Source organism: Colossoma macropomum, unplaced genomic scaffold, assembly GCF_904425465.1.
Source record: "Colossoma macropomum unplaced genomic scaffold, Colossoma_macropomum, whole genome shotgun sequence".
Lineage (NCBI taxonomy): Eukaryota > Metazoa > Chordata > Actinopteri > Characiformes > Serrasalmidae > Colossoma > Colossoma macropomum.
In genome coordinates, this window is record NW_023495660.1 from 590974 (window position 1) to 609164 (window position 18191).

The 18191-nt window shown below is 38.0% G+C and overlaps 1 protein-coding gene across 1 annotated transcript in view; it reads right to left on the reverse strand.

The window, feature by feature from the left end:
- Window positions 1–18191, reverse strand: part of il1rapl1b (interleukin 1 receptor accessory protein-like 1b) — a 419828-nt gene that overhangs the window by 221466 nt on the left and 180171 nt on the right. Inside the window, exons 4-5 of the mRNA XM_036563167.1 lie at window positions 4322–4508; window positions 665–818 (exon numbers count right to left, since the gene is read on the reverse strand). Of these exons, the coding sequence (XP_036419060.1) occupies window positions 665–818; window positions 4322–4508 (341 nt within the window). The remainder of the gene's footprint in view (window positions 1–664; window positions 819–4321; window positions 4509–18191) is intronic.

The following is an 18191-nucleotide window of genomic DNA, read 5'->3' on the forward strand; positions in this document are numbered from 1 at the left end:
CTAACCACGCTGTAACTTATATCCTGTCATACTTTAAGCTTGAAAACAGCATGGTGAGGCATTTCTAATCCAGGGTTTGGTAGCCTTTAGATGGCTATCTAGTGGTGCTCTGTTTCCTCCATTGTACTAAACAGTGTAGATTCTCTGACCAAACCAAGTCACAGATTCTACACTGCACACTTAGTGGATTACTGAATTCTTATCATCTCACGGTTTTTAAATATGAGAATGTACAATGTCAGAGAGAAGCTAAATTGCATATCAAACAATCTAATTTACTACTTGATTTTTAAACTTTCATGACCACTATAAAATTCTGACTCATCCTTAATATAAATACACTAGAGTCTTAATTAGCTCTAAAATAGTTTATCTAGGTCAGCTTCTAACCCAATTTTTTTCAAATACTACAATATCTATCACAAAAATTTAAAGAAAACATTACTCAGCCCTAGACCGCAGTACTCCGAGTGACAACACTGTAAAATAAAGCAAAATGCCTCCCATTATGGAGCAAAATAACGACACATCAAACTGATCCACAGAGAAAGATTGTTACATTCTTGTTGATAACCTGTAAATGCAGACCACTGGCAACTACCCAAAATGACGAAGTACTGTATTTGTTAGAAAGCTGAGTGAAAAGCACTAGATGGTGCCTTACCTGTGACTGACAGTTCAGTGGTTCTTCGAACCACAAAGTTTCCAAACTTTAATTCACACGTGTAATTTCCAATGTCGTCTTCTCTGACTTCCTTAATGGAAAGGGTATCTCTCCTCCTCACGATGCTTTGCCGCCAATGCTTGGGTTTACACTCCTTTAGGATGAGAGAGAAAGAGAGAAGGGATACAATGGTGTTCATGATAACCCCATATTCACATTTCATTTTGCTGACATGTTAATAAATTGATTTGAAATGGGAGGGCTTTCAGTGATGTCAACAGAATGGGTACATTAAATTTCAGACTTGACAGTGTTTTGACAACAGCTATAATTTCTGCTTTGAACAGTGGCCTTGGCAAAGGATGCGTAATGTGTGTGTCAATCAACATATTTAGTACTTATTAATTTCCAGTTTGATGAACAGATGAGTTCATTATTGTGGCAGAGAGAGAATCCTGAAACAGGATTAAGGTTAAGGTGCTATGTCCATCTTTCAGTCATATGGGAGGCAAATCCAGCCAAAAAAGAAATTAAAATTGAAACAATAAAATGTAAATGCAAGCCTCTTTTTGCCATTTATTTTTCCAAACATCTGTGCTAATATCCTGCCAAAATTGAAAATGAAATGAAATACCCACATTTGCAATTAAATTTTTCACATAGGCACGAGCCATTTGTGACAAAAAGAAAAATAAATTTAAAACAGCTATTTGTCATTTCATTTTAGTCCTTATTCTGGTATTTCATGGCCATTTTTAAAATGGAAAAGCTAGTAGAGAAAAGAAAATGCAAGCTTCACTTTGGCTTTGCCTTTTCTTCATAAAATGCATAATATGTGTCAAAACTAAAATCAAAATACAATGTTTATGTTCTTATTTCTTTTTCATAGCAATAGTCTGCATACCTCACAAAATTAAAATGAAAATGCAAAACGCATAAATCAACAGCAAAGTGACAGTGTGTGATTTAGTTTTTGGCGTGGATGCGCTTTAAGTGTCAGAATAAAAAGGCAAATGCTGGTGATGTTCTTTTGAATTCCCACTTTGCTTTTTCGTTTTCGAGTTGACCAACATGCAAATATATGTTAATTAACATTAGGCAGGGCTACGGGGTACATTTTAGGACATCCTCAGATCTATACTTCATGGGTGTTTGCTACTTCTAATGATCGACGGCATTTTGTGTGACGGTGTGTGATCTGATACCTTTTTTTCTGAGGCCGTTTGGTCTGATCAGTTACACCAGATCTGAGACATGATGATGGTTTTCCCGAGACTCTAAGTCGTTCAGTTCGAGGAATGATGTCGTTCTGACGCGGAGGTCTGAGAATGTCCTAAAATGTACCCCGTAGCCCGGCCCAGTGCTAATTAACATATATTTGCATGTTGGTCAACTCGAAAACAAAAAACCAAAGTGGGAAATGAAAAGTAAATCTCCAGCAGGTGGTGCTGATGTTTGTTTCCATTTGCCTTTATATTGTGACACTTAAAGTGCGTCTAGGCTGAAAACCGAATCGCAAACTGTCACTTTGCTGTCACTTTGATTTATCCATTTTGCATTTTCATTTTAATTTCAGGTATGCAGACTATTGCTATGAAAAAGAAATAAGAATGTAAACATTGCATTTTGACTTTAGTTTTGACACATATTATGCATTTTATGAAGAAAAGGCAAAGCCAAAGTCAAGCTTGCATTTTCTTTTCTCTATTAGCTTTTCCATCACGACCCAGAAGGATAAGCGGTTTAGATGATGTATGTATGTATGTATGTATGTATTAGCTTTTCCATTTTAGATATGGCCATGAAACACCAGAATAAGGACTAAAATGAAATGACAAATAGCTGTTTTAAATTTATTTTTATTTTTGTCACTAATTACTCGTGCTTATGTCAAAAATTAAATTGCAAATATAAGTATTTCATTACATTTTCAATTTTGGCAGGATATTCGCGCAGGTTTTTGGAAAAATAAATGGCAAAAAGAGGTTTGCATTTACATTTTATTGTTTTAATTTTAATTTCTTTTTGGGCCGAATTTGCCTCCCATATCAGTTATTCCCCCTTTTTCTTTGCACCCCTGCACTCACTCTCCTCATTTGAACTCTCCTATAGCAGGCTTCCCTGTAGGTCAGCCTCCACCTGCATTCAGAGTGACTGTATTCAATCAAACCTGTTACAGAGCCACAGAAAATAACCAGGGGGCTTCCTAGTCCACAGCCATTATCCCTCTTTTAATTTGATTCACAGAGAAACCAAAGAGGAGCCGCAGCCATCTAATCCGACACTCATCTACTTTTGATGAATTGACCAAGTGCCTACTCCTCCAGTATGCAGTTAGCCGTGGGCAGCCAAAGCTGGCAGAGGCCCTGGATAAACTCCCATAACTTTTCCTTTTCTGGCTCTGTGTGTGGGGTTCTTTTTTAGCACTGCACCACCTCAGGGCATGTAAGGTAATCACAAGCAGAAAAGTTCATTTTCTACACCCTTCCTCTATACAGATATGTTTCAAAGCACTAAGCATAAAACACAAATCAGAACACATCAAGATACAAGTGCATGTGTTTTCAAAGTCATTGAGCAGTTCTGTGGTAAGTAGAGAGAGCAACCAAGTCAGAGTATGAGATATTTTGGGCTCATTTTACTAAATTTAATGACAACACAACTAAATACAATATATGTAAAACAAGTGTTGCGTGTAATGGGTGTAACACCAGTAACCTCATGAAACACTTACAAATACAACATTCTGTAAATCCTAAGTAGTGCAGCGGATTTGCTTTAGAAAGCAACGAAATGTCCTATGGTAGTGCATAGGTATTTAACTACATAAAAGTCTAGGTAGGATACTTTGATTTTTGAATCACCTTATCAAAAATGCTACCAGAATTAAAACTACAAAGCTAAAGCCAGCTTCGTGTTCAAATTTTCCCCTTCCGCCTTAAATGGTGCATGCCTGCGCCTCAGCTGTTATAATAATAACTAATGCACCATTTGATGTGTAACGGTAAAATTCGAACAAGAAGCTGGCAGATAGGAAGCCAACTTTAGCCTTGTGTTTAAACTACAGGTAGGATAGTTTGATAGTCTAAATGTCCATATTAGAAAATGTTTCCAGCATTGAAAAAATAATTAGGATATTCTGATATTGTGATATTCTGATAACTCATGAGGGGGAAGTACTACTCTTAAGCTGAGTCTGTACTGAATTCTGTAGCCAATAGCTAACATAGCATAAATTGCCAACTTCTAGGTAGCGTAAGTTTGAACTTACTGTGAGCTGTCCTGACAACCAGGGGTAAATCATTTTGTACTGCTTATGGTTGCTAGTATTTTCAACTGTAGGGATATGACCACAGCCTTTTCACATCTTTTCATTTTGAATCTTTTTTCATCTTTCCACATATTTTCATGTCATGTTCATTTTCTGCACCAAGTAATGGAGAGTAGGATCAATAAGAGTATTGATAGACATTATTAGTATTGATAAAATCCTAACAATGCCCATACCTTTCCGAGAGTTTTTTTTTTTCGTTTGTTTTTTTAAGATTGTTAACACATGACAATGGATCTACACCAAACAAGGTAGGTGCAAAAGCATCCTTAGAAAATAAACAGGGTTCTGAAGGAAAGGAATATATATGCATACATGCATCTTACCTTGTACCATACAATCTCTGGGTCTTTGCCAGGCTGGACATAGTCCTCTATGTCAGGACAGAGGATGTCCTTCCCTTTGCTCAACTCAGCCTTCTCAAAGTACTTCATTTTGGAGTTATAGCACAGGTCTGTGTCATTCTCAGACACTGTCAGCGACATAGACACTTTCATGCAGTATGTGGAATTTCTGCAAAAGAAGAAAAGTAAATGAAAGTTTGAATAAACACTGTTCATGATGCTGCTGCAATCTTTTAAAATAAAAAAGAGATGCACTGTGGTTTTCTTTGTCTTTGTCCTTTTTTTTGGAAAGCTCAAAGCCAGCTTTATTTTCCTTTTCATAACCATCCAGAAACTTTAATAGGATAAAATTTACTTTAATAGGATGATAAATCAGTCAATTATGTTATACATTGTTACATTGTTGCCAGCATTTTTGTCCCTGCATCAGAACAACCCAAATCACTTAAAATAGACAAAGCCTATTTCTCAGGTTGGTTAGAATGCTGCTTTCAGCAGCACAACAGAGTGCAGTAACAGCCACAGTTGAATTTACTGGAAAACAACTCCCTAAATGCAAATAGGTATGAAAACAAACACCAGAACAGAACAGATATATGGAAACCTGGAGAGGACAAAGTGCACTTGGTAAGCACAAGGCAGATGTGATGAAGTATAGCTCATAGGATTATGAGGATAATCTTGTTGGCCAACAGAAACAGTACAAGCAAAAGTGTAAGTATAAAATGCTATGGTTCATTCTGAAATAAAAGGACTCTATTTTATTATGGTGGACTGACTACCTACAGTCTGCATTATGCACCAAAAAGAACACATGCCCCACTTTTTTCTCAGCAGCCCTATTACACTGCCACACTAGTCTAGGCATTCCACGTAATTTGTACATCCTTAAAAATGCTTAACATTAATGTTGTACATATGATACATTCTGTTATATACACTGTATTAATGTTTGTTCAATGTTTCTACATTCGACAAAGCAAAAATTAGCCTGCTAGCATGCTAAAAACCCTAACTCTTGCATAACTGAGTAAAGTGCCACTGAAGTGCCTAGAGTGTGTTTATTTCCACAACCCAATTTAAATGACAGTTTAACAGAAATAAGTCAGTTTACATACAAATCAGCTTACAAGTCCACCTAATTTAAAACAAAAGTTCAACTGCTTAGCCATCTTCTGGATTATAGCAGCTAACAACACAAAAGAAGCAAGATGACACATCAGAAACGTTAAAGAACTCACTTCAACAAAAAGATGGGGTTATCCGATCTTGTTTAATGTGAGAGGCTACAGCAGGTCTTAGCTACTTGGTTAGTTTTTGAAGAACATGGTAAATGTCCAACAGTAAACAGCATTTAGGTAGACAAACATGATCATGGCTTAGGAAAGCAATATTTATAAACAAGATCAAACACTGCCTATCATTTGTCACTGTTATGATACAGACCTGGGTAATTTTGCAATCACAGAACGGCTTCAGTACAGACAATGTGTTTTGCTTGTCTTCCAGAGGAGACAAGTGGAAGTCCGACTGACATTCTCATAACACCAACATGAAAATAATATCATTCCCTCTGCCTGGCAACGCATGCTGTCGGGAACATTACAAATGCCTGCAGAAATGCATTGTGTTTGCTCAGCCATTTTAGCATGAATATCGATGATGGAGGAGAGATGAACCTGGCCAATCTTGCATTATCTATTGAGAAAACTTGGGGGGGTAGACGAAATGGAGGGATAAAAGAAGGTGAATGAAAAAAAGGAGAAGCTAATGCTGGAAGGCAGGCATGATAGTCAACAGCACCGAAGATTGATTGAGGCCTTTGTTTTCACATATTATGCAGATACAGTGCAAGCTAGCAGAAAATTACTTGCCAGAATTGATGTTCTGTAACTGTTCACTCATGACAAAAGTTTGAAAAGGAGGAAAAGGATTAGAAACAGCTGAACAGCTAGGTTTAAACAGGGGAGAGCAGAAACCAGCATTAGGTATAGTTCTGTAGCCCAACATGTGGTGCCGCTAAGCTCAGACTGTAATTTCACTTCATGTCGCCTTTTATTAACTCAACCCTGGTTCGGAGCTTGTACAATCTATCAATAACAGGACGCAGCCCATCATATAAGCCAAAGCCGGCAGGAAAGGCCAGCAGCAAACATGTCTCAAGCCACTGAGCAGTCAGAAAATTCAATCACCACATCCACTTCCCTAACCACGGGCTAGCTAACCTATCTGAGCTATGGACTTCTAGCCTGATTAACAAGCTAGTAGAGATGCAGACTCTGGCTTGTTCCAGTTGGCTGATCTTTGGGCAAAAAGCCCACACGGACCATCAAGATCAATGGACAGGGCTATTGACTGGGTGAAACAGTGTTACAAGAGAATTCAGAAGCCGATGATCAATGCATCCGATCAGACCATATGCCTCCATCCATGCTAATACTGCTAACAGGCTTGCCTCAGCCAGTCAGAGTTCAATAGTCCATCACTGACGCTGCAGCATACATGGACTTCCAGATAGGGTTGCCTCCTGCAAGGTCTTCAGGTCTGCAGGCCCGATCAGTGAGGGATAACTGAAATTTAGCATTTAATCTTTAGGAAGGAAAAGCTGATTAGAGTCAGTCAGATGAAAACACTCTGCTGCAGCTGGACCTGGCACTATGGTGAGCTGAGCCACAAGCTGGCCACAAATCTCTGCGTTGGACAGGCTAAATGCACCGCTGGCTCAAGTGGTGCACTTTTATGAAGCGCAGATGTAAATGCAACATGATGTGGAGATTATAAGAAACACAGCACAGCAGATGGACACCTGTGCAAATGAGATCCCCCGAGCCCCCCACTGCTGCTAAATATTCCAGGTAGCACTGCTGAACCTGTCCATGGGGAACACACAAGCATGTCCAAAGAGGGAGAAGTGATCGATGGACTAAGCCAACTCCTACAACACCTTTCCAAACCCAACGCCTCTCCTACTTTGTGATATTTGGCCTACAGCTCTATTTTTTTTTATTATTTACGTTTTTCTTTCTTTCTTTCTTAATGGGCAATATGATAGTAAGTTATTGTCATCATAATGAATGCTGGATACTGGAATACTGAACAACTGCATTTATCATAAAATTACCAATATTTAGACCAAGATTTAGACCAGTTATAGAGAGCCTTTAAACAGCAACAATTTGCTACTTGTCACTATGCAGTTTGACTACCCAAACTGCATAGACTCTCAATTTATGATTGGATATTAATCTTATTTTATTACTTTTACCAGTTGTTTGATGTCTTGTTTAAATGTGGTCTATTATATTGTTGCTGCATTTGTTGTGTTCCAACATGTACATTAACTTGTACAACTGAAAAATCATGATACATATTGTGTATCGAGAAAATGTTCTCAAATATTGAGATGCTATATTTTTGCCATACTGCCCACCATTTTTTCTTTTCCTCTTTCTTTTCCTCATTTAGATTAGACCTGCAGCAGGCTGGTTATAATGGTGCTCAGGTAGATAAGTGAAGAAACAGTTGTACACTTGACATAACTGGGATTCTGTAGACAAGAAGAAATGAAATAATAGTAAAATAACATCAAAATGGTATGACTGTGTGTGTGTGTGTGCGCATGTGTGTGTCTGCTCTGGTATGTCTATCATTGCTAGGATGAAGATGGCAGGGCAACTGTAAAGCATTACCGAGTGAAGAAAAAAAATTGTCTGGTGACAAAAAAACAAAAAAAAGTTCATTTCTGTGACAGCTCGCTGTTCAGTTTGCACTCAGAGTGGGAGTAGTGAATAACATTTCTGTTGAAAAAAATCTGCTGAGTTGCTGATGGTGCTGATATGTGTTTCACTGCTGATACTGCATGGACTGGGTGTGTGTGTGTGTATGTGTATGTGTGTGTCTGCATGTCCGTGCATATGATTGCCTGTTAAGGAGAAAGTGGCCCTGCAAATGTGCAAATGTCTTCAAATTCCCTAAGTAATGGAAATTTTTAGCTCCAGTAGCTCAGGCTTTTCTTACTCATCTTTTCTCATGCTGTTTCACTTGTCAGTGAGTTGTTCAACATTTAAAACTTTCCATTTGACCAACTCTTGTCAGGGTCACCTCCACATTTGTCTGAAAATGGAGGATGCAAAGTGAGAAAAAGAAGACATCCATATGCATAAGGCGTTTCAGTGGGTGAAATACTAGGAGCTCTACAGTTCCCTTGATGAAGTCAGAAATGGTAACCATTAGTTCCTACTGTTTAGGGGAGTCTGCTTTTTGAAAAAGAATACTAAGCCACTTCGGAATCAAAAATAACACTCTAATATATAATTAACAGTACAGTGCAAAAGTCTTTGACATCTGAGTAAATTATATGTAAAACTACTAATCTGGGGAGTAAGTATTTACTTGTTTTAAATAAACACTAACATTAAAATCAATACAAATAAATAAAACATTGTGATCTGATGTCACACTGTTATGAGATTTTGAAATCTCTCCTTGAGGAGGTCCAGTATATACAGTTGCCATCGAATGCTTTGTCTGGTTAAACAGTCTTTCAGCAATGGGACAGAATAGAACAGGGTTGCCAGCCACCTAGTGGTAGGAGAGGTGAGCCAGCTACTGGGAGGTTGCAGGTTCAAGTCTCAGGACAGCGATTCAGTATACCCAGTCATGCCCTTGGACAAGGCACTTAACCCCTCCTACTGGCCCAGGTGGTCTTCTTTGCTGGGGCTGTTGGTGCTGCCAGACTGGACATAGTTAAGTGGCAAAATGGTCAATTTCCCTTGTTGGATGGATGGATGAATAAATACATAAAAAATGTCATAATGATTTAACAAATCCTTGCAGTGGCTGGAGCGCACTGAGAAGTCATCAGGAATTCTTTTAAATGTGTCTAACCAAGATTTTAACTTATTTAAAAACACACAATTCTTATTGTTTTTTTTATTATATTTGTGTTCATTTGTAATTACTCTAATGTGTCAGTTTGTGAAAAGAATAGTTTTTGTATTTTTAAAATGTTTTAAGATCTTTTCTTTTTCTTTTAAAATGAAGTTGAAAGATTTTGATTCATGAGTTTAATTTTTAAATAAAACATAATAATTAAACAATGCAGTCCCAAGTTTTCCTTGCATTACCAAAACACCACAGACAGAGGCGTACTTTAGCAACACCCCTGCGTCTTAAAGTAGGATATGATATATATATATATATATATATATATATATATATATATATATATATATATATATATATATCCAAAACATTTAAGCAGTGATTTATATTGCCCTGTATTTGAAGAAAAATAATACCTAATATCAAGGTCATTATTTTTTGGAAATATGTTTATTCTAAAACTGCTGCCTGTAATATAATTAAAAAAAAGGGACAGTGTAATTTTTAACTACGAACATACAAAATGTTTTGCAATTATACATGGATGTAAATGCAACATACTGGAAAGGCCTTCATGAACAAGAGTAGGACTAGGGTGACCATTTGCTAAAAATGCCATTTTAAACATGTTTCTTAGGAAATGATTGCAAAGATTTTAGGCACTCTATAGTGCATGACATCAAAAGATTCACGGAGTGAGCCCTGAAACGCTGCTGAATTCTCAGGGCTAGACTGAATCTAAAATGGACTGTATTATGCACAGTGGAAGCATGCATTGTGATATGACGAGTCAACCGTTCAGATTAGTTATGAAAATAATGGACATTGTGTTCTCTGGGCCAAAGAAGAAAATATCCATCTAGACTGTTGCCAACGTAAAGTTCAAAAGTCAGGGTCTGTCATGATATGGTATTAGTGGGCAACCTACACACCTGCACATCTGTGAAAGCACCATTAACACTGAATACCCATACTTATTGCAACATGTCAACCAAGCCATATTCTGCAAGATGTTTCTGTATCAGTAGACCTAATGGTATAGGCACTGCATTAAGTAACACTGCATTACATCCATCTCACAATCACACATCTCGTAAGTAGATAATGGTAAAACTGCTCATTAAATAAATACATTGTATGCTGTATGAAAGTATGTCAAGGTGTAAGTAATAGCATTTCTATAATGCATGATCATGCCTGAACCTTTGTGCTAGGCATTAAGGAGCTTGGAGGGAAATTAATAACGTATAATTAGCAGGATCAAAGCAGCTGTTGTATGGGAATTAGGTAGCTTGTGGACCACAACCCTCGCCTGGTTAAATCATTAGGCTAGGCCATTAACTTCCTCCTCATTGCCACATAGTCCCTTTGCTTGGAGACTAAGATGGAGTGAGAGCACTCCATGCACTGGAGCCTACTGGCTCTGAAGAGGAGAAACAGGTCAAGCAGCTGTGGCTAATTTCGCTTTTATATGCAAGCTCAGATGAGATTTCTCGTACAGAGGAGAATCTTTCACTTGCCTTAATTAGAAGATTATATAATGAGAAGATTTAGGGCGCATGCCAACACAGCACTGACTGAGGTTTGAAAACAGTCCTCCATGGCAAGTCTCAAGTAATATCATGACTTATGACTCTTCAAAGGTTTTGTCTGGCTGGTGAGTGACTAACCCTTAGAAGTCACAGTTACCAGTTGGAATAATAAAAGCATGGTGTAATTTAATACCAAGTATTTTTAACTCATAGTGCATTGAAGCAAGCAGTGAAATACCATTGGAAGAACCCTCAACTCATTTGAGTTCATAAGTAGAAAAGTGGCACAACCATCTAGAGGCCTTGGAGGGCCAGTGTGCAGCACAGTTTAGAGGCTTCCCTACTCAAACACACCCACTAAACCTTGCATTTGACAGATAAGTGTAATCAGGTATGTCTGAGTAGGTTAATCACCGAACTGAATTAGACACCGACCCTCCAGGACTGGAGCTGTGCACGCCTGATCTAAGGGGTGGCTCTATCACTGGGAAATCATAGGTTCATTCCCCAGTGAAGCTCTATGATTGGCATAATTGGCCTCACTCTCTCTGGGAGGCCCCCATCTCTCTCCGTCACCACTCAGTGCAGTTCTAGCCAATGTGGACGTCTGTTTGCTAATGTGAGCTAATAAAACCGGTGCTTAGCTGTCAGCAGCTTCATATGACTTAAAGGAAGCTCATGCTAGCCTTCATCCCCCAGCATTGGAGAAATTATGGCAAAAAAGAAGTTTTTATTATTTCTTGACAGAGCAAGGTCAGAAGTGCAATCTAGAGAATGCTGACACAGAATGAACATTGAATGTAAATTCAATGCATAACTCACTCTATTGAATGTACATGTACTGCACTGCATGACTCACTTGGTAATTGAATGTAATCACATAGTTACATTTTCAATAGCATCACAAAACAAGTGATAATTCTTGACTTCTAAAATTTAAGTGTCTTTCCAGGAAAACTATGTCTATTTGAGGGAAGCATACATTTAGTGAAAGAAATGCATCTGACATGCAGTGTTTGAACTTGGCATATGCTAGTGTTCTGATACTAGCATTATACAGCAAGTGGAATATTTCTTGTATGTACATGCCTTGCTGAGAAGTCAAATGCCCAACTGGCTATTTGACTAAGAAGTATGTGTATGTGTGAAAGAGACAGAGAGAGATCAAGAAGAAATCTCTCGAGGGATGGTTTGTAAAGATCTCTCAGGCCACAATCTGTTCAAGCCAGTGAAGCTGGAGCGGTGGCAGTAGTGTTCTCCTAAATCACTCCTTTATGGCCAGTGCATTATTTATGACCTGGTGGAAGGTCAGTGTGCACAGGGGCCACAAAAAGGGAGGGAGAGGAGGAATCGGGCCCCTACCTGCACGCGGCTGCAGCATAATTCACGCAGGAGGGTATGGAGTTCAGCTGATTAACGATTTTCTGCTGGGGTCAAGTCCAGCCAAATGTCCCCCCACTTAGCCTGCATTTAACACACCACCCATCACTGTGCAACAGTACTGCCTCACATTCACACTCACATGCGTACATGTGTGTGTGTGCATACACACCCATATGTTGTAAGGACTAACGGATATGAACATTTTGTGATCAGCGCCTATTTTGAAGAGCTAAATTTATGGTCAATAATATTTTTGACCATTTAATATGGTCAAACATTAAACAGACGTCAAGTTATAAGCTGCTCTATTGGATGTTATAATGTCACAGTTGACAACTGTAAACTGGCATATATAGCTCTCATCCGTCACATTTCACAACACAGAAATACAGCAGAAACTCACAAACTCTTTCATAATAAAAATATCATAGCACAGCGGTGAAACTTCAAAGAGTTCTTGGTGATTCTGTTAATTAGCACTTATTTTTCGTCAGATCTCTTCTCAGAAAGAACTTTTAATTTTTGAAGTTATGATGTTATTCTCATACTTAAAGTTAGATTTTGCATTTCAGATCTAGTTTTTAAAAAATATAATGGTCTTTTATGTTAATATTTTCCAGTTCACCCTGTGTTGCTATAATAGAAGCTAATAAGTGGTTACTAGCAGCCTAGCAGTCTCTAAGCTTAAAGTACTGGATTATAAATACTGTATCATTACATAAACATTTTTCCTCACATTAGAAATAGCAGCTCATTGCAAAAGAAGCCTCTAATTATTGATGCCTTAATGCCAGGATTTTTTATTGTTAATACCGATAAATCCATCATACTTCAATACTGGCCAATATGTAAATACCAGCCAACAAATGTATTGCTATATCTCCTTAGCGCTCTCTTTTGACTCCTCGTCTTGACTAAAAAAGTCAGTCTATCATTGCCTCATCTATATTCTCCCTCTCTGTCACTCCCTCTGTAACAGTGTTGAATATTAAGTTATAGCCACAGTGGGTTTGTGTCTAAATATTTAAATATTGCAGACCTCAACAAGTAATAAAAATGAATGATTGTGGTCAGCTGAAGTGTCAGTTCACTGTATAAAGTGAGTAATGAACAGAAATGTAAATTTCTTTCTCCTTCTCGTCCTCTCTCTCCATCTCGCTCTCTCTCTCTAGGCATGTGAAGCAAAAGCACTGTGAAGTTGTAATGCAGATAATCTGTTTATTGGGTCAAAAGAACCATTTGTCCTTGTAATTAGGTTGAAACTAGTTCAGTCTCATTTGTCTTGTATAATAAGTGAAACCTAATTATGTTAAAATGAAATCTTTGGTGGAAGTTTGCAATTTAGTCACATGGACTTCAAAGAAAATGCCTTCAATTAGCTGAGCTCCTCATCACCTGAAGAATATCCATCATGTCATGCAATATGAAAGATTAGTCAGAGCTTTGTCCTTTGAGTTGTTTTGATGATTCATTCAAGAAATCCTTTCATCTTTTTTTAACCTTCTGTGCCTGAAAAAAGTCTAAAAGGTCACGTCTAAAGCAAATCTAAACAATGCCAGTGATTCTGCTATTCATGGTATTTAAGCATTACATATTAAATGGAAGACGAGCACTGGCAGAATGATTTAGTACAAAATGAGATTTATTCTGTTCCCAGAAAATCAGCCCAGTAATGCATATATATTCAAAAAGCTGCATTAGCAAATATCAAACAAATAACATCAAATACAGTACTGGGCGAATGGTTTAGGTCCCTAAGAAAATTTTATTAAAAACTGTATGTATATTTGCTCAGAAAAATGCTAATACTAAAATAAATACAAACAGCATTGATACAATATTAATGCAGTAATCCAATACCTTGTTTGGCTAGACAGGGGTCGGCAACATGCGGCTCTTCTAGTGCCCTGTTGCGGCTCCACCGCAGAATTAGATTTTTAGATAAAAATAAAATAATCCTCCTTTGCAGTAAAGCTCTGCCGTTCTAACACAGTTTTAGGAATAAATGTTCTTAAACGCTGGAGTTAAAGTAGCCTATAACTGCTAATTCACCAACGTTTGATCCTGAAAGTTGGCGCAGACTGCTGGGCACATAGCAATGCAGCAACACAGACACCAATCTCATCTAGCTCATAGCTAATGAAAAGGCAAAGACAAACATGGATAATTTGGAGACAACCTATTTGCAGTCATAAGCACTACAACAGGTTTCCTGATACGTTTATAATCTGCAACAAGAAGCTGTCAAACACTAAAGAAGTTGCAAAGCTGAAGTCAGCTTCTCGTTCGAAATGTCCCATTTCACCTTAAATGGTGCACCAGTTACATTCTGGCACGTCAGGCGCCATTAAAGGTGGAACAGGAAAATTCGAATGAGAAACTCTGAATGAAAAGCTGACTTCAGCCTCGTAAAAAGTTGAACATTGAGAGCCATTTTACAAGAAAACTATTCTACTTTGAGGAAAAGTTTCCTGCTGGAGATATGAGAAAAGCGGCTATAGCTTTTAAGCAGAGCAAAGTAAGACTGTGTTTTCATTTATATTATATTTTTAGTCTATACTAGGATATTAGCATGATATGAAAGCATAGCAGGAGATGTTGAAAGAACAAAATGGCTATTCTTAACATTTGTAATGTATTTTTAAATATTTTCTCAGTCTTTGCAATTAAGTTTTAAAAAATACATTACATTTTAATGCACATATGCTTATTTGTATTTATTCTTCAGGAATAGTCCAATATATGCACCACAATGAACTCCGAACTGCCAATTTATTGCACAGGTAATTTTTACATTTATTTATGTATTTATTTATTTATTTAAAGCGTAACAGCCCTAAAACCAATATACAGCACAACCTGTTCCTTACAGCTGTGTCAAGAATTTACAGCCCCCACTGTCAATGACCACCAGATGACCTTGAGGAGTCTGTAATTGATCTATAAAACCATTCAAATCACTCCATAACCATCAGCAAACCCATTACTGGCGGAAAAGTTGAAAGTCACACATGGATGGAAAGTGAGGTTTACTAGACTCTTATTGCCAATGCACAGATACAATCTGAGGAACTTAAGATACTTTCTTCCTGTTCACTGTCATTCTTTTTCTCCATCTGTCTGTCTGTCTCGTTCCCTCCATCTCTCACTCTCTGTCTGCCTGTCTCTCTCTATCTCTCCCTCTGTCTGTCCATCTGTCTCTCTTCCTCCCTGCAAAATAGTCAGCTCCTTTTTTAAGTCACATCCCATCATGCTTTGAGTGACAGCCGCAGCATTGCGGTTGACTTTGACTTCTGACACTGGCAAAGCAGGGGCTCGCGGGGGGAGGAAGAAGGCAGAGGCAGCCAGAGCAATTTGATTTAGCTAAAGAACTGCATTCTGACATTTTGTCTGGAAGATAAAGCCATACATCAGATACTGAGAAGGTCAGTGTGGAAGCTATCAGATAGTGTCTTTCTGGGCTATGCTCAGACCCAGCCTGCAAGAATCTTCTCCCCACCCAGACCTGGAGGAAATACAACACAGAATTGAGCTGAGGATTTGAAAGGAGGAAACCTTTGCAAAATTACAGTTCAGAGTTGACAATGACAAACTGTTTTGCCAGTGGAGAACCTGAACTGCTGCTACCTTTCAGCAAATAAACACAAACTTGTGAATTACATAGTTCTATTTTTTAAATGTCATGTAATGATAACTTTCTTTTCAAAATCCTAAAACCACAGAGAGTCCGGCCATCAAAAGGTTTTATATTATAATCTGGCTTTGCTGTAAGCTTGACAAGATCTCCTTCATCCACCATGACTGAAGCTGCATACTGGAGGAAGGCCTGACTACTTTTCTTACTTCACTCTCCATATGTTTCACAAGATAATGTAATCTTTAGCATGTTGCGTAAGGGCAAATCATCAGCCAAAGGATGATCTGGTAAAATGGACTTACAATTATGACACTTAGTATGGTGTTATGTAACATGTTTAAATATATGATCAGTTTTTAATTTATGAGACACAAACAAAAACTGCTAGGGGTTTGATGTAACATTTGAATGCTAATAATACCAAAGTCTGAGAGAACTTAGTTGTTCTTGTGAAAAATAAATAAATGAAATAACAAGTTTTAAAAAAATCGATGTACTCATCATTTTTGATAGCATGTGCACTGCTGTTTTGCTGGTGCATCGTGTCTGTTGCAAGTAAGACCCTCAGAAAAACTAAACATTATGGAAGCCCATCAGCTCCAGATGGAGACCACCAGAAAGATCTTTGTTTCTGGCAGCAGTACATCAAAATATTGACTTACAAATTTTGACGTTTTCCAAGAAAAGCTGGGACAGTATGTGAAATGCAAATAAAACAAAAAGCATTGATTAGTGAATCCACTTTGACCTGTACTTAACAGTTTCATCCTATTAAATGTTGTACCTTACCAACTTAATTGTTTTTTGTTGATATATTTCCATTCTGAAATTGATGCATACAGCACAATCCAAAAAAGCTGAATGGGGGAATTTAAAATTAGGAATGCTGTGAAATGTTTAAAAAACATCTACAACAGGTAATACAAATATGCTTGTGTAGAAAAGAAGCATGCTGGAAAGGCCTAGTCCTTTAAGAGCAAGGATGGGTTGAGGCTTACTACTTTGCCAAAAAAAAAATGCTTCAGTGAAAAACGCATCACTTTAGGAAAAACATTTCTCAATGACCAGTTGCAAGGCTTTTAGGTATATCATCGGCTACAGTGCATAATATCCTAAAAGCAATCAGAAAATCAGGAGAAATCTTTGTATGTAAAAGGCAAGGCTGAAAACTGACTGCCCATGACTTTCAATCCCTCAGATAGCACTGCATTAAAAACATCATGTCCATGCAGTGATATGTTGTCAAACATCAAGGCGTCCTCAAATACAAAATAGACTGTACTATGCACAGTGGAAGCCACATGTCAAAAACGTCCAAAAACGCTGCCAAGGCTGCATCACCAATGAGTGCAGTTTTAGACTGGCCTGCATGCAGTTCACATCTGTCTCCCATTGAAAACGTGTAGCATTATGAAGTGCAAAATACAACAACAAAGGTCCTGCACAGTTGACTTATATAATGGAAGAAAGACAAAACATTCCACTTTTTTATAATGTGTCAACAAAATTAGAATGAAGATATATTTAAAAACAAACAAAATAAATCATATATTGTATTGTTTTTAATTTAATACAGATCAAAGAGAAATGCACTAATAACTGCTTTCCTTTTTCATTAGCATTTCACATATCACAATTGTAAAAAATGTACTTAGTCTTTCTGTGGTCCACACATTCAGTCCTAGTCAGTAGACATGTTTCAAAGTGAAGGCTATAGCTAAGATAGGAGAGACCGACCTAAGCACTTGTGTACAAGGGCTCCCCTTCAGTACTCACTCATGCACTTTTAAGATCTGAGCAGTCTGTACCGGCAAATCCCTGCTTATATAAGCAGTGTGACCCATTTTAATCTTACATTTAAAAACATTAAATTATCATTTACATTTCATTACTCTTGTACCACAGCATCCCCCCACTTACAGCTGTTTCCTCTGATTTTGCGCTGCATTCGGACGAGTACTGGTGACTGAAGGTCTTGAGTACTGGTGACTGAAGGTCTCCTGCATCGATCAAATTCTCAGAAACCAAAGATGCGTTTCTCTGACACGTTCAACGGATCATATAAAACGGTCGTGACGTAATGGCTGAGAAAAGTAGCCTACCATGGCTGCATCCTTGGCATTAAGTGTGTAAAAGACAGAAGTTGAAGCCACAGACTTGCTCCAGTTGTGTCCCCTTGCCAAAAGTGTTGCACTGATATTTCCCCATGCCCACGGCTTCTGGCTTCGCTTAATCAAATGGAATTGAGGCACAAGCATGGAACAAATCTCCAATCAGCACGGCATGAAGGGTATCTAATAGATTGGTGCAGACCTTTACACATGCCTCTCTCAGTCAGATTAAATTGTACTCCAATCGAACTGGGCCACCCCACTGACGCCCACCCACCCATCCTCACTCTCAGTAACACATGCCT